The sequence below is a fragment of the Lagopus leucura genome, unplaced genomic scaffold (assembly GCF_019238085.1).
Source record: "Lagopus leucura isolate 7727_CA_CO unplaced genomic scaffold, USGS_WTPT01 Super-Scaffold_100015, whole genome shotgun sequence".
Classification (NCBI taxonomy): Eukaryota; Metazoa; Chordata; class Aves; order Galliformes; family Phasianidae; genus Lagopus; species Lagopus leucura.
The window spans coordinates 3,080,714-3,103,523 of NW_024962269.1; the positions used below are offsets into that span (position 1 = coordinate 3,080,714).

At 40.6% G+C, this 22,810-nt stretch overlaps 2 protein-coding genes across 4 annotated transcripts in view; both read right to left on the minus strand.

The window, feature by feature from the left end:
• Positions 1–522: 522 nt before the first annotated feature.
• On the minus strand, positions 523–17,655 carry FAN1 (FANCD2 and FANCI associated nuclease 1). Of its 2 annotated transcripts, none has more exons than XM_042875930.1 (13): positions 16,260–17,655; positions 12,536–12,676; positions 11,333–11,528; positions 10,014–10,247; positions 9,382–9,513; positions 8,219–8,327; positions 7,434–7,553; positions 6,437–6,601; positions 3,872–4,043; positions 3,529–3,632; positions 2,181–2,375; positions 1,714–1,842; positions 523–845 (listed from the first exon to the last, which is right to left on the minus strand). In XM_042875930.1, the coding sequence occupies exons 1-13, from the start codon at positions 17,545–17,547 to the stop codon at positions 708–710; spliced, it is 3,123 nt and encodes a 1,040-aa protein (XP_042731864.1). In that variant the 5' UTR covers positions 17,548–17,655; the 3' UTR covers positions 523–707. The 2 variants fall into 2 exon arrangements, with proteins under 2 accessions (XP_042731864.1, XP_042731863.1); XM_042875929.1 differs by having other exon boundaries at positions 12,521–12,676.
• An 844-nt stretch (positions 17,656–18,499) lies between these two features.
• Positions 18,500–22,810, minus strand: part of MPHOSPH10 (M-phase phosphoprotein 10) — a 44,720-nt gene continuing 40,409 nt past the window's right edge. For both annotated transcript variants that reach the window (XM_042875940.1, XM_042875939.1), the window contains 9 exons: positions 22,367–22,515; positions 21,767–21,929; positions 21,377–21,518; positions 20,868–20,935; positions 20,442–20,579; positions 20,111–20,221; positions 19,773–19,880; positions 19,148–19,378; positions 18,500–18,800 (listed from right to left, as the gene is read on the minus strand). In XM_042875940.1, the coding sequence (XP_042731874.1) occupies positions 18,651–18,800; positions 19,148–19,378; positions 19,773–19,880; positions 20,111–20,221; positions 20,442–20,579; positions 20,868–20,935; positions 21,377–21,518; positions 21,767–21,929; positions 22,367–22,515 (1,260 nt within the window). In that variant the 3' untranslated portion in view covers positions 18,500–18,650. The remainder of the gene's footprint in view (positions 18,801–19,147; positions 19,379–19,772; positions 19,881–20,110; positions 20,222–20,441; positions 20,580–20,867; positions 20,936–21,376; positions 21,519–21,766; positions 21,930–22,366; positions 22,516–22,810) is intronic.

Here is a 22,810-nt window from a genome sequence, read left to right on the forward strand (position 1 = left end):
AAAAAAAAAGGTGTGCAGCTGATATTAATTTCTCAGTATATTCTATTATTAAAGCATTTGCTGTTTGCATGGTAAGCAGAATGCCTGGTGGCACTTCTCAACTCCTGTCTACTACCCAAACCATCATGGCCCATTTTTGTAGGTAGCAGAGCTATTTCAGACAGGAGTTACTGAGCAAATGATCCTGTCACTCAGTCAGATACAGCAGCAAACTGAAACATTTATAAACATGTTTTATGCCTCAAGCAATGCGACCAACGCCTGGCTCTGTATTTTACATGAAAAATACAATGAAAAATTGAAATAGATGATACAGTGTGGAGACAGTTATAAAACCATGCTGGTCCTGGAAAGGAGCTGAAGGGAAGGTAATGAATGCAATGTGGGAATCACCAGGCTTTGCTGCCCACATTGTTCATGATAGAGAATGTTCTCAATGGTACAAAAAGCACCTGCAGCTGTTTGTCTGGACTGGACAGAGGCCCTCAATTGCCCTCCACAGAATCAGTTATGAAATGTGTATAGAAGAAAATGCTTTATTCTACTGAACACAAGTGACAGTTTTCTCAGACTATTCTTTAGAATGTTTTGTGCACTAAGAAGCCAGAATTCAGAAGAAAACACTTAGAAGAAGCAGTAACAGTAGTGTATGGCCCACCACATCCTTAGAAACAACCAAGTTACCCATGTGGTTAAGACACCTTTTGTCAACTGAGCCGTTTACTTTTAGCTCCAACTGCTTGTACGTGACAGACTTCTACAGCAGCCCCCAGCTTCTTCAGCTCGCTCAGCCAGATCATCTGCTTGTGGGACAGGCGATCGTTGGGGCCTTTCACTTCTACGAGCTACAAGGAAATGGGGATGATGAGTTGTGTGCATGTATGTGTGAAAGAAATGAAAAACAGTTCATTTCATAGGCTAAGAGAATACCTCTTTCCTTTATGGCTATTTGCAACAAAAATAATACAGACTGAACACAATGGAAGACCAGTAGGTGCTGAATGATTAATATCCCTAAAAAAGCTTGACTAAAAGAGACTGGAATTTAATATAGTAATTATCCACCCAACTACAGTCAGAGGAACTGGTCCTAAGTGATTAAAAACTGGTCCCTTACCAACCTTAACTGCCACTCATCACCAGTATCACAGTTCCAGCTTCAACAGACTGCAACATAAAGTACAGCAGCTGCTTCAGAGAACTTTTGTTATTCAGCTGTGCTTTATAAAGGCATAACAAGATGCTCCAGCTAAGGCACCCAACAGTCTTCTAGCGCTATTCCTCCACAACACAAGATGCAAACCATGACTGTTTACTCCATCTGTTTTGTAACAGAGTTCTGTAGTTGTCCTATGTATTTTTGAGTGGTGACTTTAGCACCCCTTGTGAACAGCAGTGAGAATCTGTATGGCCAATTGAATAACAGTTGCTTTACTGTAATTTTCACCTAAAGGACCTATTCTGCAACACTACCTAGCCATCTCCTGCTGGTGTTTATTACATCCATTAAAGCAACACCAAAAGATGTAATAAAACATCAGGTAAACAATCATTGACCATTTGCCATACAGCTGCTGATTAGAGGAGCAGCAGGTTTAGCTCCACCACAACAGGAAAATACAGTTTATATAGACTGACAAGTGGAAGTTGTAATATCTAAAAGGCAGGATCTACTGAGCACCACTGCCATCATCTACCTGTCTCCCAGCGTACCTTGAAGTGATTACTGTGAGTACTCCACACCACCAGATCAGGAAGCCCCCCTCTGCAGTGGCGCAGATCTTTGGAAAGTCGCCTAAAAACACCACTCAGAAACGTTCCTCCAAGGCAAGAGACAAGGCTCTGTAAGAGAAGTCACACAGTTGACCATTTCACTTTACTGTACAACCATTTCTCAATTCCCACAAGAATATTTGATGGCCAGTTAAATACAGCCATTTTCCCTCTGTGTTCCTAATGATTGTTGTAGGAAAAGTGACCATTTCTGTAAAGGGTAACAGCACTTCTTAGCATTAGTGAAAACTGTGCTGAAGTCCGCACTCAGTTCCCCCCTCACCATCAAAGACGAAGGAATTTGTTTTCTTAGTGCCTCAGGTCAACCTTACTAATTTCCTGAGCATTCGGAAGCTGTGTGGGAGCTTAATAAAACAGAACACCCATCCTGGACAAGAATTATTTACCTGAACCTGCTGGAGGGAACTAAAAAGTCCCCAGCTAACCAGTGCTGCTGCTTTTCCCTCCTGCGTGGTCCAGATGTCAGCAATCAAGTTTGCCAGAGTCTCCAAAGAAGCTCCGTGAAGCTGCTGGAGCCTGGCCTCAATGGCATCCCTCCTGTTCTCATAGAAGCAGTCAGTGTACAAATCCAGGGGGAACATCTGCATGAGAAGGTAAACACAGTGCTGAGGATCTGCTGGCAAAGCAGCAACTCCAAGAATGACAATGCCCTACTTTATACTGTTCTCCATCTGAACTACCACTTCGTTTACAGACAATGTAATTCAAATGCATCCTCCTCAATTTAATAGGGAAAAAATTGTATATTACAACAAACAGTTGATGACAGTGCAGCAAACACCGGCCCCATCTCAGCCCATGCTGCTGTGGTGGTGTTTTGTTTTTTTTTTTTGAACTCCAGTAAAAAATCCCATTAATACATAGAAAATAAAGGGCTTGTGCTCAGCTAACTCCCAGTTGGGATTTGGAATCCTGATCAAGGCTGCTGTGAGCCTGCAAATTCCCTTATGTCCCACCTCAACCTTCCAAGACCAATCAGCTTGGTCTGCTTACCCTGCAAACACTTAACCTTACTTAACCCCATACAGACTTGGTCATACACAAACAGAAAGCAACTTGAAAAAGACATTTTGAGGAACACAGGTCAACCCAAATCAAAAAACAAGTTGCGTTTCAGCTTTGAGAGACTCACGCAGCCATAGGCTTGAGTTTAACCCTACTGGCCTAATAAAAACCATCAGTTTGCTACATTTTCACATCACTTTAGCTCCAGCTCCCCCACTTACAAAAAGATATTTCCAGTGCCCGCTAATTAGATACGAAAGGAGATGATAGGTAAGGCAGGGCAGGGCAGATGGAGGTGGGCACTCACAAATCTGAAACCTGAAGTTAAAGGAAAATGCATTCCCCTTTAAAAGTAATTGAAGAAAATATATTGAAAATGTATTTTTAATGGAACGTGTCATCTTCAAACATGAATTATAAAATGGAATACAAGTTCTACCACTGGTTATAAAGAACACTTCAACCAGTGAGATCAGATACAGGACAGCTGCTTTTCACCCAATGAATCCCACCCCATCTGACAGTCGGTGCAGGCTCACATGCCACTCTGCCACTGAGAAGCCCTTCAGCAACGAGCCCCACACAGCAGCACACAACAAGTACTGCCAAGCCTTGTCTGAAAAGTCCCTCAGAATGAAATGTGAATACAGTCCAGGATGAGAGTGCTAACACGGCTACAGAGCCTACAACAATATGGCTGAAGGAACTAACACAGCCTTTCAAAAATACCTGATAGGAATTTCTGAAGACATCAGGTATGCCATCCATGAAAATGATATCCCACATTAGAATACCATACAGTGTAATAAACGTTGAACCCTCTCCATGAATACCTGAAAAGCAAAATTTTAAAATACAAGTATTTCAATCACAAAAATGGAAACATTATTAACTTCTACAACAATTTCATATGAAGTTCACAGACCAGAAAGGTCAGCAGGAAAACACAGAGAACATTTTGAGGAAGGAACACAATCAGACAAAAAACATGTCTAATTAATTACCTAAATTGCTTAGTAAATTGGTTCTTTGCTCCCATAGTTATCTTACTATAAAAAAGAGTTACTGTTACCCTGATCAAAACCATTCTGTCTGTAATGAGTTAATGCAAGCTCCTCAACTGAGCACATGACTGTGGATACACTGCAGTCTTTGCCTCCTTCTTCTTCATCACTGATATCCTCCATTAGAAACACAGATTTTCCCACTCCTGTTTGAGGACACATCTTTCCCTTGATTGTAACCTGAAAATATTAAACCAACTCGTTACTTTCCAGCATCACAAATTTTCTTTTTTTTTTTTTAAACCAGAACTAGATTGGCTTTTGGAAGGAACTACATAAAATATTTAACTGGTTATTCCCCAAAAGCCATTCCGTTCAAAGCAAATCAGTTTTTATAAACTGACAAATTTTTAAGAAAAAAAAAAAAAAAAGAAATTCTCCCCCAAATGCTGAACTGTTACTGTTTCCATCTGCAAAACCAGGAAGAAAGAATATGGACAATAACAAATTCTGGCCTGAGATGAGCAGGGCTATAGGGAGGTATGCTGAGGGAGAAAGGTGCTCTGCTCTGACTGTCTGGACACAGATCACAGAATCACAAGGTTGGAAAGGCCCTACAAGATCATCTAAGTCCAACCACCCTCCCATTACCAACCCATATCTCATAGCTCCTCATCCAGACGCCTCTTGAAAGCTGCCAGGGATGGCGACTCCACCACCTCCCTGGGCAGCCATTCCACTTTCTGAGAGAAAAAGCTTTTCCTCATGTCCAACCTAAACCTCCTCTGGTACAACTTGCGTCCATTTCCTCGGATCCTGTTTGTTGCCTGGGAGAAAAGGCCAAACCCCTCCTCATCACAGCCTTCCTTCAGGAAGTTGCAGAACGCCATGAGGTCTCCTCTGAGCCTCCTCTTCTCCAGACTGAACGATCCCAGCTCCCTCAGCTGCTCCTCATAGGATTTGTGCTCCAGACCTCTCACCACTTTGTTTCCCTTTTCTGGACACGCTCCAGGGCCTCTTTCTTGAAGTGAGGGGCCCAAAACTGAACACAGCACTCGAGGTGCGGCCTCACCAGTGCTGAATACAGGGGGATGATCACCTCCCTGCTCCTGCTGGCCACACTATTTCTAATGCAGGCCAGGATGCTGTTGGCCCTCTTGGCCACCTGGGCACACTGTTGGCTCATGTTCAGCCAAGCATCAACCAACACCCACAGGTTCCTTTCTTCTTCACAGTCATCCAGCCCCTCATCCCCAAGCCTAGAGTGCTGCATGGGGTTGTTGTGGCTACAGAGCAGGACTCAGCACTTGGCCTTGTTGAACCTCATTCCATTCACCTCAGCCTAGTGATCCAGCTTATCTAAATCTCTTTGAAGAGCCTCCCTACCCTCAGGCAGATCGACACTACCTCCCAGCTTGATGTCATCTGCAAACTTACTGAGGGTGCACTCAATCCCCTGATTTAGGTAATCAATAGATATTAAACAAGATGGGTCCCAGTACCAACCCCTGGGGGACACCACTTGTAACAGGTTGCCAGCTGGACTTAACTCCACTGACCACTACCCTCTGGGCACGGCCCTCTAGCCAGTTCCTTACCCAAAGAAGGGTATACTTATCCAGGTCACGGGCAGCCAGCTTCCCCAGGAGAATACTGTGAGAGACCATGCCAAAGGCTTTGCTGAAGTGTCTAGGTAGACTACATCAACAGCCTTTCCCTTGTTTACCAGTTTAGTCACCCAGTCATAGAAAGAGATGAGGTTGGTCAAGCACAACCTGCCTTTCATGAACCTGTGTTGGCTGGGCCTGATCCCCCAGACATCACCTATGCACATGTCATGTGATGTCACCCAAGATGATTTGCTCCATAACTTTCCCTGGTACTGAGGTCAGGCTGACAGGCCTGTAATTCCCCAGATCCTCCTTATGGCCCTTCTTGTAGATGAAAGTCACGTTGGCAAGCCTCCAATCCTCTGGGACCTCTCCAGTTAACCAGGAGTGCTGGTAGATGGCCAAGAGCAGCTCGGTAATTGGCCCTGCCAGCTCCCTCAGCACGCTAGGATGAAGCCCATGCAGTCCCATGGACTTGTGACAGTCCAGATGGAGGAGCAGCTCTCTGTCTCCACCTGAGTGTATTCTGTGTAGCATCCCAGACTTCCAGATCAGGGCGTGAAGTGCCCTGATTTCTTTGCAACAGTAAAAAAAAGAAATGCTCCAATATGATGAAAGTCTATTATATAGCATAGCTGCATTGTGTATATTAGTGAAAAATAAACCCTTGCATTTTCTTGTGCCATTAACCTTATGCTCGCAACATCCAATAACTTTTTCTCAAATACAGAATGCCTGAACACATAAGCAGTAATACCCAGACTTCTTGCTCAGACTCTGACTTCCATCAGAGAAGTTCTGAGGGTGTTAAGTGGTAAATTCTTGGGGTTTATATCTGGTAAGATTTGTACAAAAGTATTTTGTACATTTTTGTTTCAGAAACACATTTATATTCACTTTCCTACAGCATGAGTAAGCCGTTGGTGAACAGCTGATGCTGACAGCCTCCCAAATCACTTCTTGTCAGAACAGTAAAGGCTTATGGAGCTGGGTGTTTCAGAAGTACCCAGTATCTTTACTCACGTGTGTCACATCCTCCACAGTTATGCCTGGCAAATCATGAAAAAGGCATCTGAGCTGCCTGCAGCTTGGTGAGTCCCTGATGCGTAGAGCCCGCAGGTAGAGAGCGAGACGGTGCCCCGTCCGTACAAACGGGTCAGCCAGTCCATTCCTAATGCAGTCAACGGCCTGGCAAAGAGCCACATAACAAGCACTAACTTAGAAAGACTAACACACATCTGTCTGCCCTTACCAAGCCCGAAGGACTAACTGATTCAGGGAGTATACGAATATGAAAACCCAGCATGTAAGATAGGGCCAGGTTTCATATGTCTGTAATAAAGTTTTATCATCTTATTTTGCATCAGAAGGCCTCTATATTCAAAGTCTGGGTGTGCTGAGAAGGAATTATTCTCCATTTGCTCTATCAATGTAAGACTGAGTAAGTTCAAATTCTAAGTAAGTGACCAGAAAAAAAACTTAACACTTGAGCAAATCAGTTTAACACTTTTAAGCCAGTTTCTTCACAGTACTTAATATGGAAACTGAAGGACCAGATCAGCTGTGCAAGAATGCAGACCTGGAACACATTTTAGACAAATGCACAACTGCACCGAAGATAATCCAGGACTAAGTTGGAAATTTTAAAAATGCACTCACATTATGATTCTGATTTACTCATCTGTGACTTGGGAAAGGCATTTTGTCCTAACGTATAAATGAGGAGCCAAGACTAACTCTTCTTCTATACAATTTCCAATTTGAAATTTGGAAAAGCCTGATGTGAAATTACAAGATGCAGAAGAGACGATGCAGAAACTAGACAACTTATGGCAGTATTTCCTTATAACAATTTCATAATCTAATGCAACAGAAAACATGCAGAAACTGGGATTTCTAACATCTGCATTTTCAGAAGAGCCCACCCAGCTATGCCTTTCACAAAACAATATACTTTTCAAATGTTTCCACCCAGCACCTGCAGTGCTTGCAGTCATACAGCACTCAGCTGGAAAGTTACCTGCGGGGTTTTTTTCAAGTGCTGATGTAAATTCAGAGCGAGGCGATCCCACCAGCGCCCCCTGCTGTCGGTACAATACACGTCCTGAGCCAAAAGCGCCTGCAGCTCCTGCACTGCTGCCTGCAGCAACGGAAGCGGGTCTTCATTAGCAAAGTCAGAAAACCAAGCTGAAGTTCCATTATATAATTTGCTTATCATTTTTCTTTCTAATTGGGTACTATAAAAACTTAGAACAATTCAAACAATATTTTTACTTCTGCACCCAAGTATTCAGTTGCCTGGGTATAATTTAGGAACTCTATTTCTATGTAAACATGTAAGTTAGCCAACCCAAGTAAAATAGGCAAAGCCTTTTTTTGAGTAATCTGTTTTGCTGTATCAAATAAATCAGAGGCCTTTGGAGAACTTGATACCTCAAGTGAAGAGGCCAGAGATTCCACAAAAGACTTCTCTTCCAAGATTTTTCATTTTTAAAGGTAATAACCAAACTAGTGAAACACATGTACCTTCAAATAACGAAGTAATGTCTCAGAAACAGCACTACAGCACACTGCACATGGGAAATCTCTAAAGCATAAGCATACATAAAAGCAATTTTTAAAATCTGGGTTTCTTCTAATAGCTTCTACAGCAGCAAAAAAAAGAGACACCGTATACTTGAAAGTAACGTTACGAGAAGTGTAGGAAGCTATGGCAAACATCACCACTTGCCATCCACATCAGAAATACAAACCAATGTATAATGCTACATTCAAAATGTTTTGCTGTTCACTTCACCACTTTACCTCATACATGTGAAGTCTCTGCAAAATTTCAACACCTTGAGAAAGTATCCTTGTGTATTTCCAGCCAACTGTGAAATGTCGCAGATACTCGGGTAGAACTCTGTGATTGCTGAAAGGTGAGAGGAGCTCAGGAGAACAATTTTAATTCATCTTAAAACACTCTAACAAAAATAAGAACTAAAGCATTCAAAACATGAAATGTCTTATGTATGAACCGAGTATTACAGGTACAAAGTCAAGAACCCAAACGTAAGCTAGGTAGGGCCAGTAAGCTGCATTTGTGTCACATTTTTTGATCCCAGAGAAGAGGAATCATTAATTAACAACTTCTGCATGAGATCCAAAATAATAGGCTATTACATCATGCTTCCTTACTGCCATCTTGTTCTCTGAAGTCAGAAGGATCACCTCAGAAACTCAGCTGAACAAAAGGGAAAGGCTGTAACAAGGACTTCCTCTGTGCAGGCACCTCTATGTTCCAAGAAATTACTGAGTTATTCAAATACTTCACAAAATTTCACACTGCCATAGTGTGAAACAGAACTGACCTCCACATCACTCTCTATGAATACCAGCTTAAATCAGTTGTATTGACAATGAATACGTCAAATTTAATGCTTAAACTTTCTGTGCATCATTAAGCCAGAAATCAAAATAATTAAAATAATAACTAATGAAGGATGCCTCAAAAATAGTCCACATTACTTCAGTTCTCAGATCTTTAGTTATGTTTCCTGAATGACACACACTTGGAAGCTTCGACATATGAGTAACCCAGTATGTTTTCCCATAACCTTTGCAACATTCTTTTGTTCACAGTGAATTTTCAACTCTGCTGATTGTTACTGGCCTAAAAGCCATAAAACCAAACTATGACAAGGGAAAAATAAGGCTCTTGTTCTCCCACACTGGCATGTAGAACAGAAATGTCTGAGTGCCTTATCCATGCTACCGATTCATTCCCAAGGCTTTAGGAAAAAAACAAAGCCTTTTCATATATAGCACTTAAAAGCTAAACAAACAGCAGGAAGTTCAGAGCTTTCAAGAACATTCAAGATCCTTAATTTTATTAGGCTTGAATGAGTTTAACAGCCTCCCTCCAAACAAAAATTAAGACAATGCACCTAACAGTCACATATGAACAGCAGTTTCCAGTTTACTACCTCAAAGAGGGGTGATCTTTCAGACTGTTCCAAGTTTCTTTTGCACACACATACAGATGATGAGCTTCTTCCCAGTTCCCATTTACCATTGCAGTGGCTATATCGTTTGACAGGTGAGCAGCATTTGCATACCTAAGGGAACAAAAACATAATTACTGCTTTAGAATCAAGAAGCATTTATAATTAAAATAGATCTGTTCCTTCATACAATACTTTCTAAAAATTCCCTTCCAGTCTCCAAAGCTACTGAACCATGCAGTCGACTTTATTCTTAATCTTGTACAATCAGCAGAGATGCACATGTTACATTTTGAAGTACTTATAAAACCAGGGAACATATTTCTAGTTTTGTTCAGGATTTTTTCTAATAATCATCACAGCAATGTCAGACACAACTTTCACCAGCAGATGACCATTAAGCAAGTTAATATTCTATTCTAGTTCAGTGTACAAGCTATTGTGAATTACAAGTCTAACATAGACACAGAAAAGCATCTTAGATCACTGCAAAAGTGCAATTCTACTTATTCACATCTGCAGTTCTACAAAAGTATCTTATCTGCCTACGTAAGTACTGTAGTAAGGCTTCTGTAGAAGAAAACAGACTTCCAAATTGCCAAAGCTCCCCCTACCTGATAAGATCCTCTCTGTCCTGGAAGACTTGTGTTTTCCTATTCACAGCATAACTGGGGAACACCATACGTCCCATGTTTACCATCAGAACTGTGAAGAGCTGCCCTTGACCAGCACTGCCAGCTTCTTCATCCTCCACTGATTCAGACAGGGAAAATAGCAGCAGGATTCGAGAAAAGACAGCTCGAGGGCCTTTACATATTCTGACTGATCTTCCCGCCAGATCCTTTGCCCTGGAAGAACAAGTGAAGTGATTATACAAATCACCTTCCCCCATCACTAATAAATATTTGAATATTCAAATACATTATGAGAATTGTTTTATTCTCACACAATCTAATGTTTAACCTCCACTTTCAAAGAATATCCTGAGCCAGAGGGGACCCACAAATCCAACAAGTCCTGGCTCCACACAGGACCAGCCAAAATTCAAACCCTATGCCTGAGAGCTGTATCCAAATGCTCCTGGAACTCCAGGAGCTTAGGGCTGTGACCACTGCCCTGGGAAGCCTGTTCCGTGCATAACCACTCTTGCAATTTTTCCCCCAAAAAGCCCCTTGAGAAACAACACAGAATCCACAACCTAAAGTGAAAATGCTTTAACTAAAAAAAAAGCGCAAGGACCAAACCCCAGGAAGAACAGAATTGGAACTAACTGCCCTTTGAGCGCAACCACTCCTGTTGCTACACCAAGTGTTGCCAACATGCATCAAGATGTGGTTAGCTGTTAGGGCAGCATTTAAAGATCACAATTTTAGATCCTGTGGTTTAGAATCATCATAAAGTCATTTCATACAAGATAAGATTTCTGTTCACAGGGCAGCACAGATTTATACAAGATTTCCTCTAACCTTAGAGAGCAACTAGTATTTTAGCTGTTGACTACAGAGAAAGGCAGTACCTTCCCAAAGCTGATACAATTAAGCAAGTAACTAACAGCCTTTTTTTCTTGGAGAAGGGTAGGGGACATTTTTAGAATCTAAGTTTACCAAGTTCTTTTCCATTTCCTGAACGCATTTTTTCTTAACCTTCCTTCATATAGTTTAAGTAAACAAAAAAAAAAAGAAAGGGATAATAGTGCCCAGAGCAGAAAAGCACGGCGCTGTTTTAAAAGGGGTCTGATTCTTCCTCTTCTGTTTGATCAAGAAATTATAAGTCAGTAAACTGTGAATCAATATTTAATACTGCCTTTTTTTAATTATTATTATATTTGAATTTACTGAACTCTCATCAAAAGGCATGTTGATTTAGTTCTTCAAAAGATAACATGCATCTGCTTGCAAAACTTAACTGCAGATTTAAACAGCTTAAGAGGTACCTTTTTAAAATAACAGTCCCAATACCAGCCTGATTCCTGCTGAAGATGGAACGTTGTTTTGCCAACCTCAGGAAATCATCCACAAGTTGTTGTTTCTGACCATTTGGATTTGGCAAGTGAAAGATCTTTGCTAAAGATTTTAGTTCAGGGGCAGAAAGCAAATCCAAACCTTCACACAGGTCTTCCAGCTCAGATTCTAGAAATAAAACAATCCACATACGTTTGTTATACATGCACACTCAAGCAACAGTTCAAAGTATAGCACACTGATATAACCCAATTTAATGATTTAGATTCTTCAAAAATATATTACTGATGCTACCCAGTCCAGCTTGAACTTCATTATTTTCAAAGGTCCAGTACGAAGGAATGGAATAATCAGAAAAAAATCCCTTGGTAAAGCAAAGCAAACACAAGGAAATTTTGCTAGGTCACAAAATCTGCTGTTCAGAAAGAGCCTCAGTCTTCCTGATGATTGAAACCGTTTGCCCAGTGCAAAAAATCAAATGGACTGCCAGGGAGAAGCATGAGCAGGGCTGCTCCACAGGGAGCAGTTAGCCAGGAATCAAGGGTGATCACAGCATGGGCAGTGCCTTCACCATCCCCCTGTGCAGCCCCACCATTATTGAGAGAATGGGCAGATCAAAAGTCCTGGTAACAGTCTCTACTGGCAGCCCCAAGAAAGACATAATGATGGTTCATCTAAAAGACGAGCCAGACATTGGGTTAGAAACAAGCCTACAGTTTAAGTCTGAGTCCCATCCACAGTAAATGGCTGTAGGTGAGACTGGAAACAAACAACTGAAGCACTGGTTAGAGGTCCACCCAGCAAACCTTGACAGAGATGAAGGCAGGTACACCTGTAAGACAGCTCCTGGCACTACTGAGAGATACCAACTGGAGCTCCTGGACCAACATGCAGATGATGCACAGCTCAGGGTGTAAGATGAGGCTGATGAAGGCAAGTAAGGCCTACAGGTGCATCAATGACACTAACATTTATTCATCTCTCCCTACTATCTCCTATGCACTGTTTTCATTATTAATGCAATATAACACAGGGCTCATGGACCCAAAACCTTTAGTTATTGTGCTCTTCTAATTCTCATGGGAAGGACAAACACGTAGAGCATTAAATGCTAACGTGCCACAACTCCATATTTTACTTCTAATACTTTGAATACTTACCAATGCAGGCCATACCTGTTTGCAAAAATCTGGCTTCAACCAGTTCTTCAATTATTGGTGACAAATCCTTAGCTATCTCTTCATACTCAATTTTGTTCACTTTTAACCAGTTCAGCTTACGTTGAAAAAGTCTCACATATAACTTCTGCCCACCAACTGCAAATTGTAGTTGAAACAAGGAAGCAAAACAAGAAAATTAAATTCTAGAACCTGATGCTATGCATACCTCACCTACAAAAAGAACTTAAATGCAGATGTCCTCTAAAACACATTTTAAACCTGCCTGCACCCTTAAGACAAACTTGGTAAGATAACAGTAATTATCACAAAGTATTTGATAGGTAATGAACATTGCCACAATGTATTTTGGCAATGCTTACCCTTTAAGGAATGGTTTGTTGTCTAGGAAAAGGCAACTTTATTCTTCAAGCTGTGTGATATTAAATAGATCTTCTGCTTTCTTTAACACTCACTCAATAACTAACCATCTGATGATGGAGGAACAAAAGAAGTTGTGGAGTGATTTCAGAATCACACAATACATCTCAGTGTATCTGTCTTCAGACTCTTATCTTTACCAAATGTACATAAGCTTTACTAGTACATCAACTGAAGATAAGGAGTAAAAAAAAAAAAAAACCAAAACCAACAACCAAAATACTCTTTGATGTTTTATCAGGGAAGATTTCACTTAAAGCAACTTTAAAAGATACTCTGAATTCACTAACTATGCTGAAATTCAACCAAATAAAAACTTATAACATCTTAGCAGAAAAAAGCCTAGTCACTGTTATTACCTTCAGCACCCTTTTAAATACCTACCTCACTTGTCACCCCTCATCAATTTGCTTATCCCTGTCTGCTGCTGCTGAACTGAAACTGATCCTTAACAAAAACAGACACTGAAACACTACCAGACATAGATATGTTTAAGAAATAAGAATTGATTTTTACATGCTTATTTAACTGTTCTCTTGTCCTCACGCAGACTTCTTCAGCCTTTTTGTTAATAGAGTGTTTCCAGGCTCAGTTCACTGACATAACTACATTCAGACACCTCAGCTCGTTATTTTCTCTGTAAGGTTATCTCCCCATTTTTCAAATCTGGAAGAAAAGAGTTGAGTAACACACTGACATCCTTTCTCCACCATGGAATCTGACCTAAATCGGCGTGTGGGAAATTTTCAGGAAAGGCATGTGAGGACTGTTTTCTTTCTAAAGGATTTGAATAACAAATATAAAATAAAAATGAATAACAAATAACAATTTAAAAAGTGTATGCACTTTTTCTTGTTATGATAACCAAGAAGCAACGCTTGCTTGGGTAGAAACTACGAATGTGGAACAAACATCCCATCTACCTGAACTATTCATTCTGTCCAAGGTTTCTTGAAGGTAAAAAGTGTTGCATCACTTGTCCAGAATTCATTCTCTATTGACTTAATGCTTTCCAACCACGTTTCTTGTGCTGCTGGCTCACCATCCCTTGCCGAGTGGCCTTTCCTGACTCCTGATAAATAAAGTCCTATGTTATCATCTCATCTTACTTAAGATAGTCTCAACTTACGTCAGCATTTTAAGTGCTCAGTGTTACTGCATTTCATTATTACAATACAATCTAAAATAATTTGATTGTAAGGAAGCAATCACTGTAGAAATGCCAAAGTGTAGAGGTCTACTTCCTCCCCTGAAGTTTCTTCACCCTTTCTTAAGAATCATCTCTTTACGTGGTTGGAGTTAACTCAGCTGACTTTTCCACTAGGACAGATGAAATAACACTAATATGGTCTTCCAGCTGCTTAATGTAAGACCAGAAGACCTTTTCTGCAGGCTGCCTGACCACAGCTTAAGTGCTCCATAAAGAAACAGATGTGTTTACTTTTTTTTTTTTAAATAAAGGAACTGAGACTACTCATCAGGGCTCTATTTTTCCTAAAAAGCATGAGCAAACATGTCTTCATTTTTGCCACCCAGCACTCTGTACTAAAACTTTGTAACATCATATGCACTAACCCAACATCACGCTGCTATTCTCCACATCTACAAAAGGCATTAGCAATAACTTTGTTGAAAGCCTCCAACTGGGCTTGGAAAAATTTCACATAGTTGTTAGTCATAAGTTACAGCCTTGATACTCTCTTTTCTAATGTCCTGTGGTGTCAATCTACAGTGTTGTTAGGACTTTTTAGAAACAAACATTAAAGAACACAGAGCTCTAAATAATTAAGAAAGTTTTCTTCCAGTCTGCAGTAAGACAGAAAATGGAGAAACAGCTGGTCTAAAGACAGTATGCTAGTGCAGGAAAAAAGTGAATAGGAGGGAATTGCTCAGGTTGGAAAAGACCTTAAAGATCATCAAGTCCAACCACAACCTTACCGTACCACCCCAGCTCTAACAACCCTCTGCTAAGTCATGTCCCTGAGCACCACATCCAAACAGTTTTTGAACACACCCAGGGACGGTGACTCCACATCCTTGGGGAGCCTATTCCAGTGCTCAACAACTCCTTCTGTGAAGAAGTTTTTCCTGATATCTAACCTAAATATAATCTCTAGAGAGGAAGAACAGCAAGATGCGTGTCAGTTTCGAAATACTAGTCTTCTTCAGCGTGACACACTCCACAGACTACTAGCTAAACCAAGCTGACCTAACACAACACATCGCTAAGTGCAGAATGCTTTCCAACTGATTTTCTACCAGCAGATACGCATGCAACATTTTGGCAGTTCTGCACGTTCAGCTCAGATGCACACAGCTCATAAGAGCATAAGCATACAAATATTTTGTCAGGTATCTGTGTGTTACCACAGTAGCCGACAGCAACATAGACAGCTATGGCTTCAATACTCTAAGATGAGTATTCTTCTGGTTAATAGAAACTTATTTCTATTTTGATGCCCCAAGTTAGCAGAAATACTGGTAAATCCATTCTTAATTACAACTTATGACAAATTAAGAACATACATGTAAATTTGGAGGGATAGTTTTAACTCGGGTTAAATTCCGCCCTTTTTACAGTAAAACCTTCCGTGTAGGATTCAAGCAACATTTAAATGGTGGGTTTAAATCTCAAATATTATGGCTAATGAGAGTTAAAAGCACCACGAGACTTGCAAGAAAATGACTGGTAATTAGCAGTTAGCATTCAAAATCATTACATAATTGGGATAACTATGTATTCAAACCAAGCATAAAAGTCACCTGGAAACACGCAGAACCAGAGCTCAGAAACACACCATTTCAGAACTACTTTTTTCAAGGTCTGTGTGCACAGCACAGACCTCTTTGTAACCACATTCTGCAGAATTTCCATGTGTATTATTCATAAAAACTTCAGTGTTTCACTACAAAAGAAACCAAAAAAGCAAAACACAGTGCTAACTGATAACTATTCCTGTGAATTGAAGTTAAATGCTGAAGAAAGTTGACTTAAGATTCTATTAAAAAAAGGTATTTTGCAAGTTAAGCTACAGAAATGTGCACAATCATATACACATACTTTAAATTCTCTCCTTACTTCACCCATCTCTTCCCTGTTTATTATTACAGTCCATTAAAGCAGCATTTGATAAGTTTACCTGCAGGAAGCTTCTGGAGGGACATGTCTCCTGAGAAAAAGGACTTTCTTCCATTAAGTTTAACAAGCTGAATTGCCTGTTGGTACAGTGCTCTTCACTCAAAACTATGAAACAGTTCTCTCTACAAAAGACAGCATGATAATATAAAAACAGACAGATACCTGATAATTGGCAGAACTGAGTAATAACGTTCATATCTTGCTCATCAAAGAGTCTCAGATCATCTTCATTCTCCAACACTGCTCGCAACACCATTAAAAAGTTTCGGAGGTAATATGGGTGACTAGAAGAGCTAACCTCATTTATTTTATTTAAAATATCACCAACGGAATTTTGAGAATCCACCTTTTCCACAGTTTCTGCTAAGTTATGATTAAACTCATAATTAAAGTCTTCAAGAACTTCCACAGGAAGTACTTGTTCATCACTGTCATTAAAGCAGCTTTGCGTACCACAGTCCACTTCCATCTCTGAAGACGGAACACGCTGAGCACGAGGCTGTGCCTCAACCTCTGAACTGCTGACCAGCCCTGCTGAGGTACCAACAGCCAGAGGTGTTTGAGAATTACTGGGACTGAGCACCACGCCTTTAGATCTACTTCCCGCTCTGGAGTTCCTTGCACCAAACAGCACTCTATCAGCCGGTAACGATGCCTGAACAACATCTGTAACATCTCCCTTATTATATTCGTCTATTTCAGTTTGAAATTCAAACTCTTCCAAGGGATTTTGCTCCTGGTGCACCCTCTGAACAAGCTCATTTTCTTTCTGAGAACTACTCCCAGCACAGATGTCATCAGCACTGCCATCCAGTGCTGCAGCACTGCCACACATGCTGTGAGCAGCTGGAGGCGAGGAGTCCATCTCCTTATACACGATCTGTTTTCCCCTCTGGATGCGACGTCTTCTGGACAGTTTAGATGACAAGCTTCCCAAAGAAACGACTTTAACCGTTTGCTCCAGGGGCTCAGTGTAAGCATCACCGGCTGGACCCCGACTGCTAAAATAAGGACTAACGTGCTGCACTGCCCTGCCTTCTGTTTTCAGCACTCTGCTTTGGGAAGGACTTGTCCCCAGATGCGAGGGCTCCGAGCAATACGGGCTGGAATTACCGCTCACAGGTGTGCCTGGCAGACTCTGTGTGGTGCCGAGCGCCGCACCCCCATCACCACCAGCAGCAGCAGCACCCAGGCCGGCACAGCTGCTTCGACACAGCCGGTCCACGTGCTGGTTTATCCCGTACCTCGGCACCAGCTGCCCACACACGGGACAGCTAACTTTAGCAGGAGGCGCGTTGTTGAATAACGAAATAATAGAGCAGGACTGCGGAGGTATAGAGGGCGTTCCTTTATCTTTCGTTTTCCTCGCCGCTTCTTTCTTTTTCTTCTTTGCACTCGGTGACAAAGCGATCTGGGCTTTTCTCCTTCCTGAAGACCTGGATTCGGACATGATGGAACTTCAGAGCCTTCCCGCGGCATTGGCGACTACTGCCTTTGCACGACCCATCCGGCCCGCAGCACTCCCCGCACTCCTCCGGCGCCCTCACGGCCCCGCCGAACCCGCCCAGAGTCCCCGCGCCGCGCTCAAGCGCCGCATCGCCACCTGAGGCCCAACGGCCGCCCGCGCCCAGGCCCGGAGCCGCCCGCCGGCAGGTCGTGCAGCGCAGCGCCGAGCAGAGCGGACGGCAGGCACGGGCAGCTGAGCGCGGAGCGGCAGCGCGAAAGGCACGGCCCGCAGCCGGGAAATCCCGGCGGGGCTAAGGCTGAACAACGCCCGCGAGAGCTCCGAGCGAGTCACGTGGGGCTTACGCTTCCCAGCACTGCCGACATAGCTCTACCTTGGTCAAAGCGCTGTAAGAACAATAGTGGGTGCTGCCTTAAAAGCAGCTATGGCCTCCCTGCTTCACATTCCTCCCTCCTCAGAGAGTAGTCTGCTCCTGGAGGAGTCCACTTGCGACTGTGCAGGAGCAGCACAGCTGAGGCAGAGTTAAGATGAATAAAGCAAATAACTTGTGTTAAAAAGAGCTATGTTAATATACATCTTCAGTAGCTAACCACTTGTTTGCTATCTGGTTTTGAAGGGAAGCAATCCTTTCATTACTGACAAGAGTGGGTAAGGGTAGAGGCAGTCGCTCTTCAAGGAAACTTTTATATCCTGAAGTGGCCTTAAGTTGCTCAAAACAGAAAGAGATTCAATTACAGAGCATCCCTAGACTACAGGTTGAAAATTTAAGCTATAATAAACACTGTTACATCTCTACTAAATTAAAAGAAAAAGAAAAGTATAGAAAAAGCAATAGCTTACAGCTGGCACCTGTAAGTCACATCACAAACATAGTTATGGATGTGGCTGATGTCACCAAGTTTTTGTTCTGGAATGAAAAAAAATAAATAAAAAAAAATAGAGGAACATGTCTTTATCACAGTTTAGGCCTTCCCAGAACATTTTAATGATGTACAAAGACTAATAACCATTCCAATTCAGCATTAGAATACAAACGCTGTTTCTGTATGTACTGATATATACAGACCTAGTACATATAAAAAAGTCAATTATAATTTAAGCTTATGGACAGAGATGTCTTTCTGCTTTTTTTGTTTCTTCTTCAATTTGTTTGCATCTTTGATTTGCATTCTCACTTGATCTTGTAATTGGGAGAAGAAGGCTTGGGATGACTTCACGGCCTTATCTTTTCCTTCATCCTGTCAACAGACAAATCGTTATAGCCCAGAAATATATAAACAGCATCATCATATTTATCGGTTCTTTAAAAGAAATCACATATCATCTGTAACTAATTAATTGACTTCTGAAAGGTCATATTTACCTGACGTATTTGCTCAAACATAAACTATGTAACAAGCTCTGGGCAGGCAAGCACACACACTATTTGGGTCCAAGATATCCAAAGGGACTGTAGATGCAATTATACAAAGAAGAACAGGAAAGAAACTTCTCCCTGTAAGTATGCTAAACATTATCCTGCAGATTTTAGAGGTCCACAGCTAGTGAAAATGAAATGATGCAGGGATATTTGAGAGCACCATACCTTGAGTAGTGATGCTTTGCCTTCTTTTGTAAGCTTTTTCAATTTTGCTGCAGCAGCTTTTTTGCTGAGCTTCATGTTTTGTTCTGGTTTCATCTTTTCAAGAAGTTTTTGCCGTTTTTCCTTTTCCCTGAGCTTTATACGTTTACGAAGCTTTTTCTTTCTCCGCTCTCGTTTTTTGTCTGTGGGAGTCTTTTCTGCATCTGTTTTTACATCACCTGCTTTGTTCTTTTCCTAAAGAGAAAGAGATCTCTGTATCCGTAAGCACATAAAAGAAAGCTCACCTCAGAGTATTCAAGTCTGTCTTAGCATTTTGATTATTTCAGATGTTTAACCAGCTTAGGGCAATACCACATTAAGACAGATTAAAAACTGTCAGAAGCTGCTATCTGTACAGCTGATAGATTCTATTGCCATTCAACTGCCTCTTCCACTCAGCTATACACCGAGATAATTACCATCACAGGTAAAGAACAAAACCCAATCATACTATCACAACCTAGGATACCTGGGTTGAGAGGCAGAATTCTCTGACTGTTGTGACAACTGTTTTTTTTGTTTGTTTGTTTTTAAATATATAGAAGTATAAAAGAAAGAATGAACACAAAAAAGTGAGGATTTTTATTACCTTGATCTCCTCTGGTGCTAAGAGAGCAGCATCGCTAACAGCAACAGGTGCTACTTCTTCCATGCTTATAGCCGGCAGGTTTGACACTATTTTAACTTCTGGCACAGGCTAGAAATAAGGAAACATTCAAGACTGAGCACACCATTTCACAGGAGTTTATAGGTAACTGGATATACTAGGTATTTGTTTTTATTTACAACCAATTATCTAATGTATCTAACATGAAAACAGAACAAGTTCTATGTTCATGTAAAATATACTTGGAAAATGGAACATCTCCTGTTTGGGAGATAAATAAAAAGAAAGAAAAAGAGTAATTTTGAAACAGAAGTACATACTGGTTTGGGCATGAAGTGGAAATTACAAAGCGCATCCAGTTTTAGGAACAGCGAATCCATCATCTCCTGAATTTCTTTGTGCTCAGGATTTTCTTCTTCTTCTGTTTTTTGCTGCATTAATAATGCAATGTTACTGCAACATCATTCCTAAAACAATTTTACTTTAGCAAGATTGAGAACACAATACGCAATTCACCGCTATTCCACCTATGAACACTCAGAAATACTGAGGTATTTCCACAAAGGCAAAGACAGGTAGCAGCATACAAGTAAATACACACATTTACATATGAAAACTTCAAACCAAAAGAAAAAGCATTGTTTATGTCACCTGGTGAAGTTTCAAGTATTCTTGCTCATAGATCTCAGCCAGACTCAATTTACTCTTTTCATGATCCAAAGTAATACGTTTCTTGTATTCAAAGGCATCCTCTTTTGGTTTTTCTTTTGGAACTACATCATCCCACGCCTGAGAAGGTGATAAATTAATGATCAAATGCAAGTACAGACCAATACGTGCAACAGCTTATTTAGAACATGAACTTATCTGGTATATTAACAAGTTCACACATGGCTCCCCCAAACCTCTGGAAGTTCACGCTCTCACTTGTAAATGCAATAGAAGATGTATAGCTCAAGTTATTTTCAGTGGATCAGGGCAAAAAATAGTAAAATCAATAATAAGTGTGTAATTTCCTTAAGTACTTAAATATCCTTCCAATATATACTTTTATTGAAGAGCAAGCAAGATATTAACCTCATCCAATATTCTCTGCTTGATGACATCTTCAAGTTGAAAAGTAGTTTCTTCTGTGATCACAGGAGCTGAGAAAAAGAAAACATTGATGTTTCTGCAGCAAGGCATACTTTTTGTTATGAGGAATAAAAAAAGAAAGTAAGTCCTCAATAAAAACGTAGTAGTGTGAGATTTTTGTTGATAGGTGAAGCTAAGTAAGTAACACTGTTGTCTTCTACTGCAGAGAGATATGAATGGGAAGGAGAATCATATTATGTGGGACTCAAAAGCAATTAAGTCTGCCACTATATTAAGGAATGTTCAAGCAAGTTAAAATTGAACCAATAAAATTGTTGTATCCTGTATTTTCCAGAATGAAAGCACACAGCCTCAGAAACGTGCTGAAATGTTTAACCGTTGTTCTTGTTACCCTACTCTTGAGTCAAGGGTGCTATCAGCACGCTTAGAGAGAAGACAATCCAACGTGACAGGGCAACATGCCTTCAAGAAAGCCACCCTTCATTGCTCACCCATTCGGACTGCATGATCAAAGAGTACTGTTTCCTCCAAAAGGCTATTTTCAGGTCTCTTATGTCCACTCACTTCCCCTTTAAGCTGCCAAGGTTTCTCCTCCAGCAACTCTTCTTCTAAACTTTTTATTTTTTCACTCATCTGGAAAACAAATTTCCTAAGAAGTTAAAAACAGTTCACAAGTAAACTCGAAGAAAGAAATAGCCATTTCAGGCACTTCCAATACCTACTCACATACAAATTTGAGAACATATAACTCTATACGTACATCAGATATACATAAAGCACTTAAAGTTGCAAGCAGCCTCTTCGTGTTTCTCTAACTTCTTCAGCAATCAATAAAAACCAATGGCCACAGTTTCAAAGTATTAGAAAAATGAAATAATTACCTTTTCCTGTCTCTTCTCAAAAGACGACTTAACCTCACTGAGATCAATACCCCTCTCTAATTGCACTTCAGTAACATCTTCTGTTTCACTGTCATCTGGCAAACTAAAAGAAACTTTTTTATTTCTCATATTTTCCATGATTGCTTCATTAATATCCTCAGCCCTGTAAAATCAAAATACAATGCATGCTAAAGTAGGAGTTTAAAAGTTTAAAAGTCACCACTTTTACGTGAAGATATTTCATTCACTACCTGGCAGTTTAACCTGGTATGACTAACTCACACTTAAGAACTACAATAGACTTTCAATGAAGGCAGAGACACTAGGGAAACTTCCATACATTAAAACCAACTTTCAATAGCTGAAGTTATGGCTTTTATCTGATTTAGTGAAATAAATACCAAGAAACACTCAGGAGAGGAGTAAAATACTTTCTGACTAAGATGATAATACAATCCAAAATGACACAGCAGAAAACAAAATGGCAAATGGTGAATAAAGAGAACCTAGAATTCACACTTCATTTTCTACTTCAACAGAGTGGCACATTTAGTGTAAAACTGCAAGAGCATTTTAACTGCAAATAATGCATATACTTACTCAGACATGCTTTCTTCATTCTCCTTTTCAATAGCACTATCGGCTTCTTCATTCTCATAGTCTTCAGCATCATTAGCTACTAAGTCATCATTGTCATCAACAGGATCAAAGAAGTCTTTGTATGTTAGATCTCTAGAACTTTTAAGTGGCTAAAAAACATGAGATAGAAAAACCTGTTAACAGCCTTTAACACCTGGAGAACAGCACTACTCCTGTAACTTAGTGACACAGTAACTTAGAGAATCTCAGTATAACCTCTTATAGAAATAGCCAAGACATTCTGACTTTCTTATTTCAACATATACAAAAGTCAGAGACAAACAGATATTGCTGATTATTCACAGGTATTTATTCCCTTATATCTTGGGCATTCTTTGTAGCAAGAATCTCGGGAAATGCTAATAAGACTTATTTTCAAAACAAGTACACAGCAATTCAGCAAAA